The sequence below is a fragment of the Phyllopteryx taeniolatus genome, chromosome 10 (assembly GCF_024500385.1).
Source record: "Phyllopteryx taeniolatus isolate TA_2022b chromosome 10, UOR_Ptae_1.2, whole genome shotgun sequence".
Taxonomy (NCBI): domain Eukaryota; kingdom Metazoa; phylum Chordata; class Actinopteri; order Syngnathiformes; family Syngnathidae; genus Phyllopteryx; species Phyllopteryx taeniolatus.
The window spans coordinates 14,248,983-14,266,871 of NC_084511.1; the positions used below are offsets into that span (position 1 = coordinate 14,248,983).

Here is a 17,889-nt window from a genome sequence, read left to right on the forward strand (position 1 = left end):
TTATCACAGGGTTTATAAGAACCCCTAATTTAATCTAATTCATTTGGAGGTTAGAATATGAAGGGACTGTGTTGAACCATGTAAATCTGTACCTGCTGATATGTCACAATGGCAAGATATTGCATCAATTGATCATTATTCAACTGATTGAAAAACCTACAGGGTGCTGGTGAAAATTCAGCTGCTGTGGGTCAAAGACGAAAGATAGGTGAAAAGCGGTTTCTTAGGCAAAAAGAGAAGAGGAGACCACAGAGTCTATAACAAAGTGGGGACTTTGAATGTTGGGACGATGAAAGGAAAGCTACTAGGGAGCTTGTTGACAAGATGATTTGGAGAAAGTTAGACATATTGTGTGTCGAGGCGAGCGGGTGGAAAGGCAGTAAGGCCAGAAGCTTAGGGGTAGGGATCAAATTATTTTACAATGATGTAGAAGGGAAGAGAAGAGTGAAGAGTGTCAGCTCGAGTGATGAGGCTGAAACTTGAAATTGAGGGTGTTATGTTTAATGTAACTAGTGGTTATACCCCACAGGCAGGATGTGAACTAGAAGTGAAAGAGAAATTCTGGAAGCTCGACAAAGTAGTTCAGATCTTCCCAGGCAGAGAGTCGTGATTGGTGCAGATTGTAATGGAGTGATGAAGAAGTAATGGGTAGGTTTGGCATCCAAGAAAGGAACTTGGAGGGACAGATAGTGATGGACTTAGCAAATTGGATGCAAATGGCTGTAGCGAACACTTTCTTCCAGAAGAGGCAGGAACATAGGGTGACCTTCAACAGCGGAGGTAGAAGCAGATGTGGATTACATCTTGTTCAGACAATATAATCTAAAGGAGGTTACTGACTGTAAGGTAGCTGTATGGGAGAGTGGTGCTAGACCCCATAGCATCCTGGTGTGCAAGATGATTCTGGTGGTGGTGAAGAAGATTAATCAGACAAAGGTAGAAGAGAGAACCATGTGGTAAAAGCTGAGAAAGGATGAAGGTTGTGTGGCTTTTCAAGAATAGCTGAGAAAGGCTTTCGGTGGGGAGGAGGAGCTTCGAGAAGACTGACCTCTCCAGCCAAGATGATCAGAAAGACAGGCCGTATTTTCACGACCATAAGGCGCACTTAAAAGTCTTAAATTTTCTCCAAAATGGACCTTATAATGCGGTAATCCTTGTGTGCACCGAGTTCCAAAATCTGTAAATGTTGTTGTGTGACTTTAATGAGCGCTCCGCTTGACTGACTGGAAGCATTTCCTCCCAACACGCTGCTTATATAGAGGAAGGCAGACGTGACTGAGGACAGCATGCGGACGTAAATGGGGAAGGGTGCGCGTGACAGAGGATGCTAAAGGCACGCCCCCAGTAGGTATATAGTATGTGCATTGTGCAAAACAACATCGGTTTGGCTAAGGACCCCCGAAAATGGCACCTACGAAGAGACACGCTTACGGAGCACAGTTTAAATTGCAAGCTATCAGTTACGCGGAGGACAATGGGAATCGAGCAGCCGCGAGAGAATTCAAGATCAATGAATCCATGGTTCGCAAGTGGAGGAAGCAGGAAAACGAGCTTCGCCAAGTCAAGAAGTTGAAGCTGAGTTTCCGCGGAAAAAAAAAGAAAAACAAAATGCGGAAACAAGGCGAGGTGGCCGGAGTTGGAAGACCAACTCGAGCAATGGATTAATGAGCAAAGAACAGTCGGGAGAAGCGTCTCTACAGTCACCATTCGACTGAGGGCAATAAGGCTTGCAGAAGAAATGAAAATCAAACATTTTCAAGGAGGTCCGTCTTGGTTCTTTTGTTTTATGAAACGGCGCCATCCGGGCAAGGACTACTGTGGCGCAGCAACTTCAGGCGGATTACAAGGAAAAGCTGGCCATCTTCCGCTCCTACTGCAGTAAAAAGATTGCAGACAAACACATCCAGCCCAACCACATCACCAACATGGACGAGGTGCCGCTCACTTTGGCTCACTTTCGACATCCTGGTGAACCACACTGTAGAGAAGAAGGGGACCACCACGGTAGCGATGCGCACAAGGGGGCATGAGAAGTTTGGTTTTACTGTTGTGCTTGGTTGCCATGGTAATGGACAGAAACTGCCACCTCTGGTGATTTTTAAGAGGAAGACGCTGGCTAAAGAAAAAATTCCAGCCAAAGTCATCGTTAAGGCCAATCAAAAGGGCTGAATGGACGAGGAGAAAATGAGAGAGTGGCTGAGTGAGGTGTTCGTAAAGAGACCGGATGGTTTTTTCCACGCGTCACCGTCCCTGTTGATCTGTGACTCCATGCGCGCCCATCTCACAGCCGCTGTGAAAAACCAAGTGCAACTAAGACTGGGAGGCAACGGCGGGGGGAGTTACGCCACCATATGTGAATGGATTGTGGATGCTTGGGCTAAGGTATCTGCTTTGACTGTTGTCAGAGCTTTCGCGAAAGCCGGCATCATTGCTGAACAGCCCCCCGGCAACGAGACTGACTCAGACAATGACGAGAGGGAACCCGGCATGTTTGTTGGAGAACTTGCCCAGCTGTTCATTTTGGATACAGAAGATGAGGACTTTGATGGATTTGTGGATGAGGATTGATAAAAAAAATAACGTGAGTACATTGTTAAATACTTCAATAAAGTACAACCGAACTCAGTTTTGCTCCTGCTGCCTTTTTAAAAACATACGCTAGCATGCATGTTAGCGTATGTTTTAGCGTGCATGCATGCTACCATATGTTTTAAGCTAGCGTATGTTTTACCATGCCTCCGCCCAATAATGCGGTGCACCTTATGTGTGTGTTAAATACAGAAATAGACCCCGTAACTGAGACTTTTAATATGGTGCGCCTTATGGTCGTGAAAATACGGTACTTTGTGTGTCTTCTGGTAGAAAAGGGGAGAAAGAGACTTGCTGGTGGAACCTTAAAGTGCGGCAAAGCGTACAAGGAAAGAGGTTAGCTAAGAAGAAGTAAAATACATATGTTCCGTACCATTTGGCAGCTCTGGATTTATAGAGGTGGGCTTGACAGAGGGATAGAGATGGGAAGGATTTGCAGCAGGTTAGGGTGATTAAGGATAGAGATGGAAATGTGTTGACTGGTGCCAGCAGTGTGCTGGATACATGGAAAGAGTAGTTTGAGGAGTTGTTGAATGAGGAAAATGAGAGAGAGAAGGAAGAGGCAAGTGTGGTGGACCAGGAAGTAGCAGTGACTGGTAAGGCGGAAGTTTGAAAGGCACTAAAGTTAGTCCAGATAACATACCTGTGGAGGTATGGAAGGATCTAGGACAGTTGGCTGTGTTGTTTTTGACCAGGATGTTCAACAGAATTGTAAAGGGTGAGAAGATGCCACAGGGATAGAGGAAAAGTGTACTGGTGCCCATTTTTAAGAACAAGGGTGATGTGCAGAGCTGTGGGGGCTATAGAGGAATAAATTTGATGAGCCACACAATGAAGTTATGGGAGAGTAGTGGAGGCTAGACTTAAGACAGAAGTGTCTATTTGAGAGCGACGGTATGGTTTCATGCCTAGGAAGAGTACCACAGATACATTATTTGCCTTGAGGGTGTTGATGGAGAAGTACAGAGAAAATCAGAAAGAACTGCATCATGGAGTTGCAGAGAAGTATGTTAAAATAGTACAGAACATGTATGAGGGGAGCAGAACAGCGGTACGGTGTGCTGTACCTCATGATTCTCATTTGCTCTGACATGCACTGTGAGCTGTAAGGTCTTAAATAGACAGGTGTGTGGCTTTCCTAATCACGTCCAATAAGTATAATCAAACACAGCTGGACTCCAGTGAGGGTGTAGAACCATCTCAAGGATGATCAGAAGAAATGGACAACAACAGAGTTAAATATAAGAGTGTCACAGCAAAGGGTCTTTATACTTATGGCTGTGTGATATTTCAGTTTTTCTTTTTTAATAAAGCTGCAAATGTTCAACAATTCCGTTTTTTTTCTGTCAATATGGGGTGCTGTGTGCACATTAATGAGGAAAAAAAATTAACAAATGATTTTCACAAATGGCTGCAATATAACAAAAAAAAAAAGAAAAATTTAAGGGGGTCTGAATACTTTCCGTACCCACTGTATATTTTAGTGCACACACAAGTAATGCAGCTGCTCTCTTCAAGGATGTGTGTGTGTCATGTAGCACTTTAGCTCCAACCTTGAATGTTTTTAACTGTAATACTTTTATTACCAGAAAGCAACCTTTTACTTTTAATGCCAAGTGGTGGGAGATTTTAGAGCACAGCAACACAATACAGTGCCTTTAAAAATATTCATACCCCTTGAACTTCTTCACATTTTGCACCTTACAACTACACACTTAAATATTTTTAGTGAGATTATATGATATCAACCGACACAAAGTAACACATAATTGTAAAGTGGAACGGAAACAATACATACAGTAGTTTTCAAAATTTTAAGCAGATAGAAATGTGGTGTGTATTTGTATTCAGCACCCCTGGGTCAATACTTTGTTGAGCCACCATTCACTGCAATCCCAGCTGCACGTCTAGATAGTGAAATTGCTGTCCATTCTTCTTTGCAAGCAAGTTCAAGCTCAGACGGATTGGATGGAGAGCATCTGTGAACAGCAATTTTTAAGTCTTGACATAGATGTTCAATGGGATTTCAGTCTGGACTTCGACTGGACTATTGTGACACATGAATCTCCTTCCCAGTCTCAAGTCTTTTGCAGCCTCCAAAGTTTTTCTTCCAGGATTGCCTTGTATTTAGCTCCATCCATCTTCCCATCAACTTTGACCAGCTTCCCTGTTCCCCATGTTTCACAGTGGAGACACCTCCCAAATCTGACGGGATGTCCATATTTTGTTACGGAAACCACTGAAGGTTGGCTTGTTGAGGCCGTAACACTGATTGTTCGAGATATTGGAAAGAAAAAAAAATCCAGCATCTGACATTATTGGCGCATCCACATTGAACAGCTGCTCGGTACACGCTATTTATTGCACCCCCTCCCCAAGCTGGGGAGGCAAAAGTTCTCTTTGCGTCTGGTGTCAATGTAGTGTAAGTCACTGATCACTTCCATGGTTGCGAATAAGCTAAACTTCTTCCAAAAGTGTCATGAAGGAGCCCACAGGCAAAGACGATGTCAAAGCCATGCTAATACTGTACACGTAGCATTTGTATTTCCAGCCCACTGTGTGTGATATTGTGTCCCCTTTCCACCGTCGTGTGTCACATTGATACAGTAGTTTACTTTCACTTCATGATGTGACGTCTGTGCAGCTGCTAAGTAGTTGCTAGCCGTTATCACAGACAAGCTCCGACCTCCTGATCGGCTCAAAATTGCAGGGTTTGACCACAAGTCTACTTTCAGCCGGCTCCTGTGTATAAAAATCCTCATCCTGCTCGTATTCAAAATTGTAACTCCCCATTCAGAGTAAGTGCAGGACGCTAATGCTTGACAAACTTTACATCAATTCCAGTAGACCTTGCGGTGGATAGAGTAACTACTCCCACGTTGTCTCAAAATCGGGAGCGTTCAGGAGTGCTCAATAAAATACTTTTTTTTCTTTTCCCAATTTATGGTTGACAAATTGCTGTAAATGATGTGTATGTATTACAAAACATTAACAATGCAAATATGACTTTTAATCGACCACCATAAAATCCTTACACTCTGACCTTTAATATGGGGCAGCCAAGGCCAAGTGGTTAAGATCTTTTGCCTGCCACCGTGACCCAGTTTCAAGTCACAGACCGGCAGAAGAATGTGGGTAAAAAGTAACGTCAGCTTCATCAAGTGTATACAAAGCTTGAGAAAATGCAGCAACAGACCATCCACCCCCAAAATCCCCCGACCGTGGTGTCCTTGCGCTAGCCCGCTACTCCACTGTGTGGACCACTATGATGCATGCAGAGTAAAAATCTCGTGTACATGCATTTGTTCACGACAATAAAGATTCTTAATATGATGAAAATGTTTTGACTGACAACATTTCACCAGAAACAATTTTTAAAAAAGTACACTATAAAAGGCTGACACCTTTTGAGTGCAGAGACAAATGAAAGTGCTCAGCAGAATGCAAGAAAGACTAACAGCTGTAATAAGTGATTTGCAAAGACTGTAATTATTTCAGCTACCACAAAGCCAAAGAAGCATGCCAAAATAGCTCCAGCTGAGCCAAGGACTTGTTAGTGCATTTATTTTCATTTTCACTAAGGTTCACATTTTGTACCTTTACACTGAACAAAGCACAAGGCCAAAATGAGTTCCATAAATAAAGACACTGTAGCTGTATCCCTAAGTCAGCGACTTAAATGTAAGTATGTTAGGGGTTGCACAACTCAAGTAGATATCCGTGTTGCTAAATACATTAAATATGTTTGAACATAAGTGCTGAAAACATACTGTTTGCAAAGACATAACAATATAGTGCTGGATTATTGAGAGCGTAAGCATCTTTTTCACCGTTTTAATTTTCCTGATTTTGTGGGCGGGGCTAAAACACAGCGCTGTGAGATCACAGGGTTGGGGCGTATATTTTCTAGCGCAAGTCCCCCACTATATCAGGACAAAGTGACATTTCCTTTGGCTGCTCCGTTTAGTGTTAGCTGTGCTTAGCTTCCAGAACAAGCCCCATTTACCACTCCAGTATGCAGTTAGCAAGCTAACAATGGCTATACCCCGAACATTTGTCTTCGCTGGATGCCTCAATTTACAGAACAGCTCGGTGAGGTTTTTTAGCTCACAAAAAATGAGGAAAAATAAAAATGCGATGGGCTGATTTTTTAAAGACCCACGCGGATGGCGAGCTGAACATCAATGTGACTCTGCAGTGCACATTTTACGACGCATAGTTTTGTAAACGGTCACCTGAGACAACATGGCTTTCTGGGTAACTTGATACTGATGGATTGACTTTTTGAAGACACACGCGAATGGCGAGCTGAACATCAACGCGACTCCAGTGCGCATTTTACGACGGATAGTTTGTAAGTTTATACACGTTGACTGAAGGCTCACCTGTTCTCCCGTGATGGTACTTCCAGCCAGAGGAAAAAAAAAAATAAATAAATAAATCTTCTTATTCGATGTGCTTGCCGCAAGGACAGCCAGGGAACGTTTTGTACAACTTGGCTGAACAGGAAAACCTGTCCGCGTTCTGGACCCACCACAGCAGCGAGTTCTGCATGGTGGGAATTTTTAAAAGTATCCATGAACTCTTTTCTTCCGCATTCTACTTCCCACGCATCGGTGACGTAAGCTCGTTGTATCACATGCTTCTGTCTTCGCAACCATCTTTGTGGTAAAACTGTGATTCACAGTGTTGCTTTTCAATGTTTTTTAAGGCGCAAAATTCTAATTTTAACTCGCAAACTGCAATAAGAGACCACTTAATTTTAGCCTTGCAGTTGAAATTAAGTTAAAAAATATTTATCTTGGACAAGAGAGAAATTAGAATTGACGTACAGATTTTATGACATGAAGTTTAAGTTGTGAAAAAAAGTAAAACCAATGTAGTGTATATGGTGATATGATGTCTGTAATAGACGTGTAATAGTCTCTGACAGTACCTTGGCTGCAGCTAGCAGGCCCAGCGAGATGCCAACACGTGCCCGTAGGTCAGGTCTGTCCTTCGGCCACACATAAGAGAGCATGGCAGACAGGATTGTAGTTGAGTTCACCTCTTTCAGCTATGGAGAAGAAGAATATTCTCTCATTTAGTTTGAAAACAAACAAATAGCTTACTCTAGTAAGCTATATTCTTCATACAACATAAAATGCATATCTTTTCATTCAATTTTGTGAGTCTAAAACTGTATAGTGCTACCTGCAAAGTCAAACAACTAAAGTGGGCCAAACATTCCTAACAATTCAAATAAAACTTAATGTTCAAACCATCATAAATAATGATGTCACGAGAGATGTTGGCATTTTTGTGAAACTTCAGCTAAGTGAGCATCAAAAGCATAACTCTAGATTCCTTTTTTCTGCAATGCTATCACAGAAAGGTACCCGTGATGACAAAGACAAAAAATGTGATGAACCTGAAATGCAACCCACCGCAACATAGGAAAGAGTCTGGTTCCGCCTCGGTATCATCTAAGTAATACATTTAGGGCTAGGGAGAAAAAAAAAAAAGACAAAAACGAAAAAAAAACGCACAACTCTGGTAACTCGACTACAAAAAAAAAATAATAATAATAAAAAAAAAACATTGACGCAAAATCTCTGCGTTGAAGCTTTGCCAGGACCATGCTTCCATATGGATATTTCCTGCAGACTCAGCCACCCACTGGTGCAATAGTGCGGCAAGTCAGGTGAAAAGACAGAATGTCGAAAGTGTGGGATCATTTCAAGTTAAAAAATATAGGCAACCAAAGTCCTATGTAGAGTGCCATGAAAAATCTTTGCCCGCATCTCAAATTCTTATTTTTTTTTGCATAGTTTCCTCACTTTAATGTTTAAGATCATCCAACAAACATAAATATCACAGACAATATCATAGACAAAAATAACCCAAGTAAACAATGTTTTCAAATGGTGATTTCATCTATTTAGGAACAACAAAACTATTCAAAGCTACTGGCCCTGTGTGAAGAATAAAATTTAACCTTGTTAAATCATGAATTAATTGTGGCTAATCACATCTTTTGGAAAGTTAAGTTCATTTTCACTGACCACACGCAAACAAGAAATCACTTATATAGAACCTGTTGACAAAACGAAGTTGCCACCCCCTACCCACCTTTGAGGAGTTGCACACTGCCAGAACTGAGACAAGAGCATGCAAAATCCTCTTGGACCCTCCACATCCTGGTCACCACCTCTTCCAGCTCCTTCCCTCAGGTTGACGGTATTGATCAATGCAAACTAAAACCAGCAGAAATTCCAACAGCTTCTTCCCTCTTGCCATTAAATTGTTTGAGGCTAAGTGACTCTCATGTGTTTTTATGTTTCAAAAGTATTTATCATCAAAACGGCTGTCTATTGTCGTACTACAGCAGCTCCAACTACCAGAGACAAATTCCTTGTGTGTTTCGGATATACTTTGCAAATAAAGAGGATTCTGATTCTGCGCTTTAGCAGAAAATCCTGAGGGACAATGTTCGTCTATCAGTTTGTGACCTTAGCAAGTCACCTTCTGAATGGCTTAAAAAAAAAAATAATAATAATGAAGGTTGAGGAAATGAAGTCCGGGTTTGAATCAGATTGAAATTCTGTGGCATGGCCTTCAAAAGGCCGTTCAAGCTTGAAAACCCTCCAGCCTGCTGAATTATAACAATTCCGCAAAGAAGGGTAGGCCAACAAATCTTCACGGAGATGTGAAAATTTAATTGCCAGTTATAGGAAACACTTGATTTCAGTTGTTGCTACTGCGGGTGGCCAAACCAGTTATTAGGTTTAGGGGGAAAATACTTTTACATACAGGGCCAGGGAGCTTTGCATAGTTTATTTTCCTTCATAAATAAAATAAACATTTAAAAACTGCATTTTATGTTTACTTGGGTTATGTTTGATGCTTACATTTGATGATCTTAAATTAATGTGGGGATACTATGCAAAACAAAAAAAAAAAAAGAATGAGAAAAATACTTTTTGACGGCACTGTACAATTGAAACCATAAGTTTACATACAGTATATAAATAGAAGTTTTTTCCCCCCCTCACTGACATTAAATAAGACTAAACTTTCCCTGTTTTAGGTTAATTAGGATTATTTCCTAAATGCCAGAATAATGAGAGAAGGATTGTTTGGGGGACAATCACTTTCTTCAAAGTCAGAAATTTACATACATTTCATTAGTATTTGGTACCGCTACCTTTAAACTGCATGACTTGGGTCAAATGTTTTGGATATCCTTCCTTCCTTGACTAATGTCGATGTTGAATGTTAAGATGTGTAACGTGAGGAATGGAAACCAATTTGTGGTCAAATGCAAGAAAATAGCTAGCCTACACTAAATAATTACTTCTCTCTCACATGCACTACCTACCTGATCTCGGTACCTTTGGAAGGGTTTATGATTATAGCTACTAAGCCTAAATGGTCTAGAATTACTTATTTTTAATTAATTTAAATTGCATTTTTAATACACATCTCTTGTTATTCCTAGTAGTTTTTTGTTCACTATGTTTTTATTTATTTTTCATTTTTTATTTATGTATTTAATTAATTTATTTATTTACAGTGTAAGTTGTCATTAATAGTGATATATATGTGTTCCACAGTAAGTTGGCAATACTGTATTGTTGATATTTTTGGTTACTGCAATATCATTTCAGGTGATTTGACATACAGTATAAGTGCACGATTTGACATGCAGTATAAGTGCACGAAATGGCTAAATTGATTGAGATGAATGGGCTTAATTTGACTGGGAGCATTTCTTGCCGACATGCTGATTATACAGAGGAAAAGAGGATGTGGCTGAGGACAGCATGCGGCCGTGAAAGGGGGAAGGGTGTGACAGAGGACGCTAAAGGCACGTCCCCAGTAGGTATAGAGCGCCGGTATGTGCATTGTGCAAAACAACATCAGTTTGGCTAAGGACCCCCGAAAATGGCACCTACGAAGAGACACGCTTACAAGGCACACTTTAAACTGCACGCTATCAGTTACGCGGAGAAACATGGGAATTGAGCAGCCGCGAGAGAATTCAAGATCAACGAATCCATGGTTCACAAGTGGAGGAAGCAGGACAACGAGCTTCGCCAAGTCAAGAAGACGAAGCTGAGTTTCCGCGGAAACAAGGCGAGGTGACCCAAGTTGGAAGACCAACTCGAGCAACGGATTAATGAGCAAAGAACAGCTGGGAGAAACATCTCTGCAGTCACCATTCGACTGAGTGCAATAACTCGGAGCTTGCCATCATTCCGGGAGGCTTGACGAAGGAACACCAACGCTGGACATCGGTGTAAACAGTACGTTCAAAGTGAAGTTGCGAGTGGCGTGGGAGCGATGAATGACAGATGGCGAACGCAGCTTTACTAAGACTAGCAGGCAGCGCCGGGCGAGTTACGCCACAATTTGTGAATGGATTGTGGATGCTTGGGCTAACGTGTCTGCTTACACTGTTGTTCGAGCTTTTCGTAAAAGTGAGGAGCCGCACGGCAACGAGACTGACTCTGACAATGACGAGAGGGAACCTGCCGTGTTTGATGGAGAACTTGCCCAGCTGTTCATTTCGGATACAGAAGATGAGGACTTTGATGGATTTGTGGATGAGGATTGATCAAAAAATAACGTGAGTACATTGTTAAATACTTCAATAAAGTACAACGGAACTCAGTTTTGCTCCCACTGCCTTTGTAAAAACATTGTTTTCGCGTGCATGCATGCTACCGTATGTTTTAAGCTAGCGTATGTTTTACCATGCCCGTGTCCAATAATAATGCGGTGCACCTTATGCATGTGTTAAATACAGAAATAGACCCCGTAACTGAGACTGCACTGCGCCTTTTAATACGGTGCGCCTTATGGTCGTGAAAACACGGTAGATAAAAATAGATTTTGAAATACAAATCTATTTTTATCCAATTATTCAATGGAATTATGTATAGAATAATAAATTCTAAAAATATTGAATAGTAACAGCCCTAGATACATTCAATATCATTTGCATACAAACATTTGACCAAGCAGATGCTGATGGTAATACACATTATACACTATAAACATTAATTCTAGTAGGCCTAATACCTACTAGGTTTTACACGATCAGGATTTTTGGGGCCGATCAGAGAGTTGTAAAAAAAACCAATAACCGATCACCGATCCGATCACAAGATGGAGGATTGTGTCTACTTAAATGACCTGTTCATTTACTGTATATACTTGTGTACTTAATTGCTCCAAAAATTATATTTACAATAAATAATGTATCTTTGTTCCTCTATTTATGTCAGTGAGGCATAGTGGCAGACAGAACAAAGGAAAAGTCTTCTATTTGATGACAGGAAGTAAATACAGTAATTAATGAGTGGATACATTAATTTTGTGACATTTTTGTTTGTTGGTGTGCCGTGAGATTTTTCAACTGTAAAATATATTCCTTGCCTCCATAAAGGTTGGAAATCTCCACTCTCGTCAGATCGTTTATTCTAATCAGTCAGGTCAAACCAACGTTACATGACAGAAATCATGGGTGCTAACTTACTGTAATTAAATTACTTTATTTTTAATTAAATTACTTCACCCACACCGAAACTTTAGAGCATGATTTGACAGAACGGCGGCATGTTCACATCCAACCGTTCGTGCTACCGCTAGCTTGCTAGGCTACATAACATTTTATTGCCTGCTTGCGAGCCTTATCGTATTAAAAGTACGTGAACATACCTCAAGCAAGCCTTAAACGAAAGTCCTCTCCTGTCCTGAGCACCGGTGACCACCAACCCACGCTTTTCCCCATTTTGTCCTTATAATACCGTTGGCTCGCTCCACTCTTGTTGTCGTTGCCACGGTAACGAGTGTATCCGGTCGCATTTGAGTTGACCAGATAACGCCCAATGATCGTAAAAAACAGGATGCGGAATATTATATTAATTAATGATTAATAATATTTTATTGCAGTAGTCTGACAATGGAATCGTGAAAGAGCAAATTTGTCTTGTAGTCTGATCCGGCATTACGTGTTGTTTCTCTCATACCGCCGAGTTTTTTTTTTTTTTTTTTTTTAAACTTCTTTGGCCGTCAGATATTTACAGTACTACGGTCAAAAGACACGCGACAAGGCTATAAAATAAACTTGCTTTTCGATTCAAATATACTGTGCATGCGGCGACGCGGACTAAAGGTCTTTTACGGAGCTGATCAATGACGTCATTGATCGGCTCGGCGAATTATGACATTAAAGCTGATCAGCATAAAATGCTAAATATCAGCCGATACCTATCAGCCCGATCACATCGCTGTAAAGTCTAATACCTACAAAAAAGGTGACAGCATTGCAGTGACAGTTATTACTCTGCAAACATCTTCCTGTGTCCTTTCTTCAAAGGGTAACTTATTGGTTTTATTACACATTGGTTAACTTCTCTTGTATGACAGTTAAGAATGTTAACTCCTCCATACATTGCCCAGCTTTTAGACTCATTCACATGGAGTATCAAATGTCCATAGGTCCATTGTGGTTTCTCAGAGAATCACCAAGAAACGAAAAACCAACCTGACTACAATACAACCTGAATACAAGTCCCACGAGACACCTGGGCTGTCATCCCATCTGATAGTGGGGTGCCCATTGCTGCCAGCATGTCTATTTACCAACACTCCAGCAAACACCTGCCACAGGGACTCTCTGTGGGCCAAAGTTAACGTACTAATTCCTCTAATACATTCAATATGGAGTCTCAGTGTTAGAGTCCAACCGCATGGCAGCAAATTACAAGACCCCGTTCTCGACATCTGCCTTTGATCAAATTCAGTTAAGTAATACTGCGAAGAGGGGATTAATGTTTACAGCAATTGTGGAGGTTTCTGTGGCACACAGGGGGCTCAGGTAATGTCCATTTGGTGGTTTTAATCTACATAAATAAATTCTGTGTGTGTGTTTTTTTTTTTAGGAACGTTAAAGCATTTTCCTCATGTTCTGATGTCTGTGATCTGTCGGCTGAGTGTGGAGCATACACACAGCACGCACGCATAAACACACATAATATATTAAGATATTTATTTCAAGAATATATATATATATATATGAATTGTTTTACATAAACAATGAAAAATAAAATTCTCACCACATTTTTGGGGTCTGCACTGAGACCTCCTCCCGCATTCCCATGCCAGCATGTTCGTTTGTCTGTCACCTGCAAATACTGTGAAATATTTGGCATTTGAATGTGTATGAATCTCATATTTTCAAAGCAATTTGATCTGAAGGTACTTCTCATCTCTACTTACATTTACTGCCTCCAAAATACGCCGACCGTTTTCAGTTGTATTTGTATTCCACGTACTTCTTCGGGAGTGTGGCAGAGTACTCAGCTGAAACATATCAAAGATGTACCATAATTTCTCGTGTATAATGCGCACCCATGTATAATACGCACCCCCAAAGTGGAGCTCAAAATTCTGGGAAAACCCTTCTACCTAGTATTATCTGTATTTTGTTAGTTTTTTTTTTCAAATAATTATTCTGTAGCTAAGCACTTTATTTGAATACATAATCCTTTTTTTAATTTACATGCTCTTAGTTTGAAATTCACAGCCCTACTTTTATTTAATAATTTAGAAAACACACAGGTGTGCTCATATGTTTGATTACCAAGGCAGAATTTGTAAGATGGGTACAATTCTTGAAAGAAAACATGAAGGATCAGGCGAAACACATTTAATTTTATTTTAATGGGATTCAAATTAAACGGTCAAGCATTTCAGAAAAGCATTATCATTCAACAAAACATAACCATACAGAAATTAATGATGGTTGTTGTTCAGTCATCAGTCATATTTTTTTTTAAAAAAAGAACAATATTTCACAAATTCTGCCAGGGTATGTAAATTTATGTGCACAACTGTACATATATGCAGTCATACGTACCCCTGTCATATTGGAATGAAAGTGTAGGGTACACCTTTTTTATAACCACTAGGTGGCGGTGGCATTTTGGAATGAAAGTGTACAGCTTTTTCATAACCATTAAATAGCGGCATACATTTATAAAATGTGAATGTTTTTTCCATTTGCCCCTACACCTATGTATAATGCTCACTATTGACTTTTGACAATTTTTTTGGGGGGGGGGGAAATGTGCATTATACATGAGAAATTACGGTACATGCACTGCTAATAACTTTGTATAGCACCTCCCTACTGTGTATGCTTAACTCGCACTGTCATTCACTGTCAGAAGTAGGGACTGGTTTCAAGGACAATGACAAGATCCCATTCAACGCCACCAAAGAATAAAATTCAGATGTGGATAAAACCTTGCTAGAGTTTATGCGCAAGATAATAAAAACCTGGACTACTAAGCAGAGGAGGAGAATTAAGAGGAAGAAACTGCAAGAGTGGGAGCCCCATTTGTTCATGCATTTTCCATCCATCCATTTTCTGAGTCGCTTCTCCTCACTAGGGTCGCGGGCGTGCTGGAGCCTACCCCAGCTGTCATCGGGCAGGAGGCGGGGTACACCCTGAACTGGTTGCCAGCCAATCGCAGGGCACATAGAAACAAACAACCATCCGCACTCACATTCACACCTACGGGCAATTTAGAGTCTCCAATTAATGCATGTTTTTGGGATGTGGGAGGAAACCGGAGTGCCCGGAGAAAACCCACGCAGGCACGGGGAGAACATCCAAACTCCACACAGGCGGGGCCGGGGATTGAACCCGGGTCCTCAGAACTGTGAGGCTGACGCTCTAACCAGTCGGCCACCGTGCTGCCCTGTACATAGCTATACTTGTAAATAAATTATTTTTCTGTCAAAAGTACTTCAGTCTGTCAGTGTTGTTTTATGTTCAGATGTTTGAGATTTTCACACACACAAAAATATTGGTGTCAATCATTGTTCTGCTTGATCTGTCTGCTTTCACAAAAAAAGCTGTTTTCTCAGTTGTTTTTTTCCCTTCAGAAACAGATTTGACTGAAACTAGCCAATATTTGACTGCCGATTAAAGAACAGTATAAGCTAAATACAAACTATTTTTCTGATGAAAGAAGAGAGTCTGATTTTTCTTTTGGTGGTTTCAGTGTTTATATAGTCATAGTACACATATTCTGTGGAGCTTGAAAAATTAGTGAAATTGCTCGACAATGCCTGGCAGTCTGGGGGTTCAATAATCAGGAAACGGCTGGCAGTGAATGAGTTAAGGGTGCTTTGATCAGTGCTGTATGCTTCCAATTCCGGTACCATGAGTGAGAGCTACCGAACACTACCGATACCGATCACATGGATTAGCTATACATTTTTAAATTTATTTATGGTGAGTGCTATTGGCTCTATGAGCTGACATGTTTGATTGAGTTTGCTTCACAACTCTTCCACGCCTGCGCAGTGTGAAAGTGGAAGGAGACGCTACACTAGGGCTGTGCGATTATGGAAAAAATAATAATCACAATCATTTTGACTGATATTGAAATCATGATTAATAAACAATTTGTCATTTATTTCAAAAATGTGTATTTATTCATCTACCAAAACTCAACTTCAAATACAACCTAAAAGAGCAACCTGAAAATAAATGAGTAAGAAGTAAAATAACATTAAAATAATAGAAATTGAAAAAAAATTAAAGAAAATAAATAAATTCATGGCTAAAAACGTGCCAATGCTTTTAGCCATGACTGTATTGTTGATTATAGTTGCTAAAAAAAAATCCTCTCATTATTCTGACATTTAGCAAGTAGAAATAGGATGGAATACCGAATTAAAACAACAGACCCGTCGCCTCGATATGATGTAGACTATGCATTTATGCTCCTTCTACAACTTTTAAATTATGTTTTGAAGGACAGCCAGTGGGGAAAATAGATGGAGTCTTCAAAAGAAGTAATTATTCTAAATGCCCTATTTTGCTGTGTTTTATGCATGCATTGTTTGGACAGTGCTTATCTTAGCTTTGTTTATTTTTGGTCAGGCACCTTATTGGGTAGTTAAGGGGTCCTCGGAAAGACGTGGCGTTTGTTCCAAGTAATTATTGTTTTTGTTTACACAGAAATTGTAGGATTAGTTTCTGTTATAGAAACGCAAAATAATGTTTAGTTTGCTTTTTACAAATGGGAGACAACGGGCGGTTCTGCCCATTGTTAGGTAAAGTACGTCATTTGCGATTGTAGGTCATTTTCGGGGCGTACAAGCGCGGCGCGTAGGAATGTCGCAGTTCAACACAAAATATAAAAGATCAAATACTGAAAAATACAGAAAGATATTAGAGGAGCTTATAGGCTTAAGCAGCATCTCTTCTAGTAGTGGCTTGGGTGAAAATGACTTTTTTTAAAGCAAAAACGTTACACTCCATCTTGCAAGATATACCTACTTGGTCAGTTTATGCATAATTATCAAATATCCTGCCATGATCTCAAGTAAATCAAGTACATTGTGTGAGTTTTGGCATATAAATTGCCAATCTTAACGACTTTGCATCATTTCAAAACTGGATGTCATAACAAAACTAAAACAAGACGTATTCAACTTTCACTTTTGAAATGTGTCACATTGAATTTTACCTCTGACCGTGGAGCTATGCTTTTCAACCACAATGCCATCAGTGGAAAATAAGTGTCAATGCACTTTCGGTGGGGGGAAAGCATGCTTATCTAACATTTACCGACTCCTCTGTGGGTCTCCAACACGTGATGCAAGACTCCTGACAGGCTGATATGATTTGACCAACGAAAGAAATGAACAGTATTATACGACCCACTGTGTTTGTCATTCACCTGCCACACGAAAGTCACATCAAATATTTAGTTAAGGCGGTGTGGTGTTATGCGAATATAACTGTTACAACTTTAAAACGTCGAATTGGAGTTCCAAGGTAGCCCTATAGCCACTAGTCGTCATTATACAAACTGAAGTTGTATTTGCATGACAGCAGTCGCATATAACAGGCATGCAGGTATACGAAAATCCCACACTCGTTAGTTTATTTCCATTGTAACAACGGAGGACACTGACAACTTATTTCCAGCTCTGTCCTTGTAATGTTCTCTCACCCCAAAAGCGCACGGTGTCCTCTCCAACTCACCGCATCTACGTTTAACTTACCAGGTAAGAACTTTGGCGCGTGAACTTCGTCCCGTCCTCGCCCTGACCTTTACTCCAAAGGTGGTACGAGCTCGACTTTTGAAGGAGAATTGCCAGTTTTCGTCTGTGGAAGTGCAAGCCGCATTTCAACGATCGCAACGGTGGCGCCATGTTTGCAAGTGTGAGGGGAGGTGTGAGTGTGCGCATGTCGGCTACGTCATTTCCGTTGTTGTCATCGCCAGT

General features: G+C 40.6%; 1 protein-coding gene across 1 annotated transcript in view; it reads right to left on the bottom strand.

Annotated features, from left to right (window-relative positions):
- abcb7 (ATP-binding cassette, sub-family B (MDR/TAP), member 7) overlaps positions 1-17,853 on the bottom strand; it is a 45,807-nt gene extending 27,954 nt beyond the window's left edge. Inside the window, exons 1-4 of the mRNA XM_061786893.1 lie at positions 17,668-17,853; positions 13,858-13,941; positions 13,695-13,772; positions 7,526-7,645 (exon numbers count right to left, since the gene is read on the bottom strand). Of these exons, the coding sequence (XP_061642877.1) occupies positions 7,526-7,645; positions 13,695-13,772; positions 13,858-13,941; positions 17,668-17,853 (468 nt within the window). The remainder of the gene's footprint in view (positions 1-7,525; positions 7,646-13,694; positions 13,773-13,857; positions 13,942-17,667) is intronic.
- Positions 17,854-17,889: the final 36 nt, after the last annotated feature.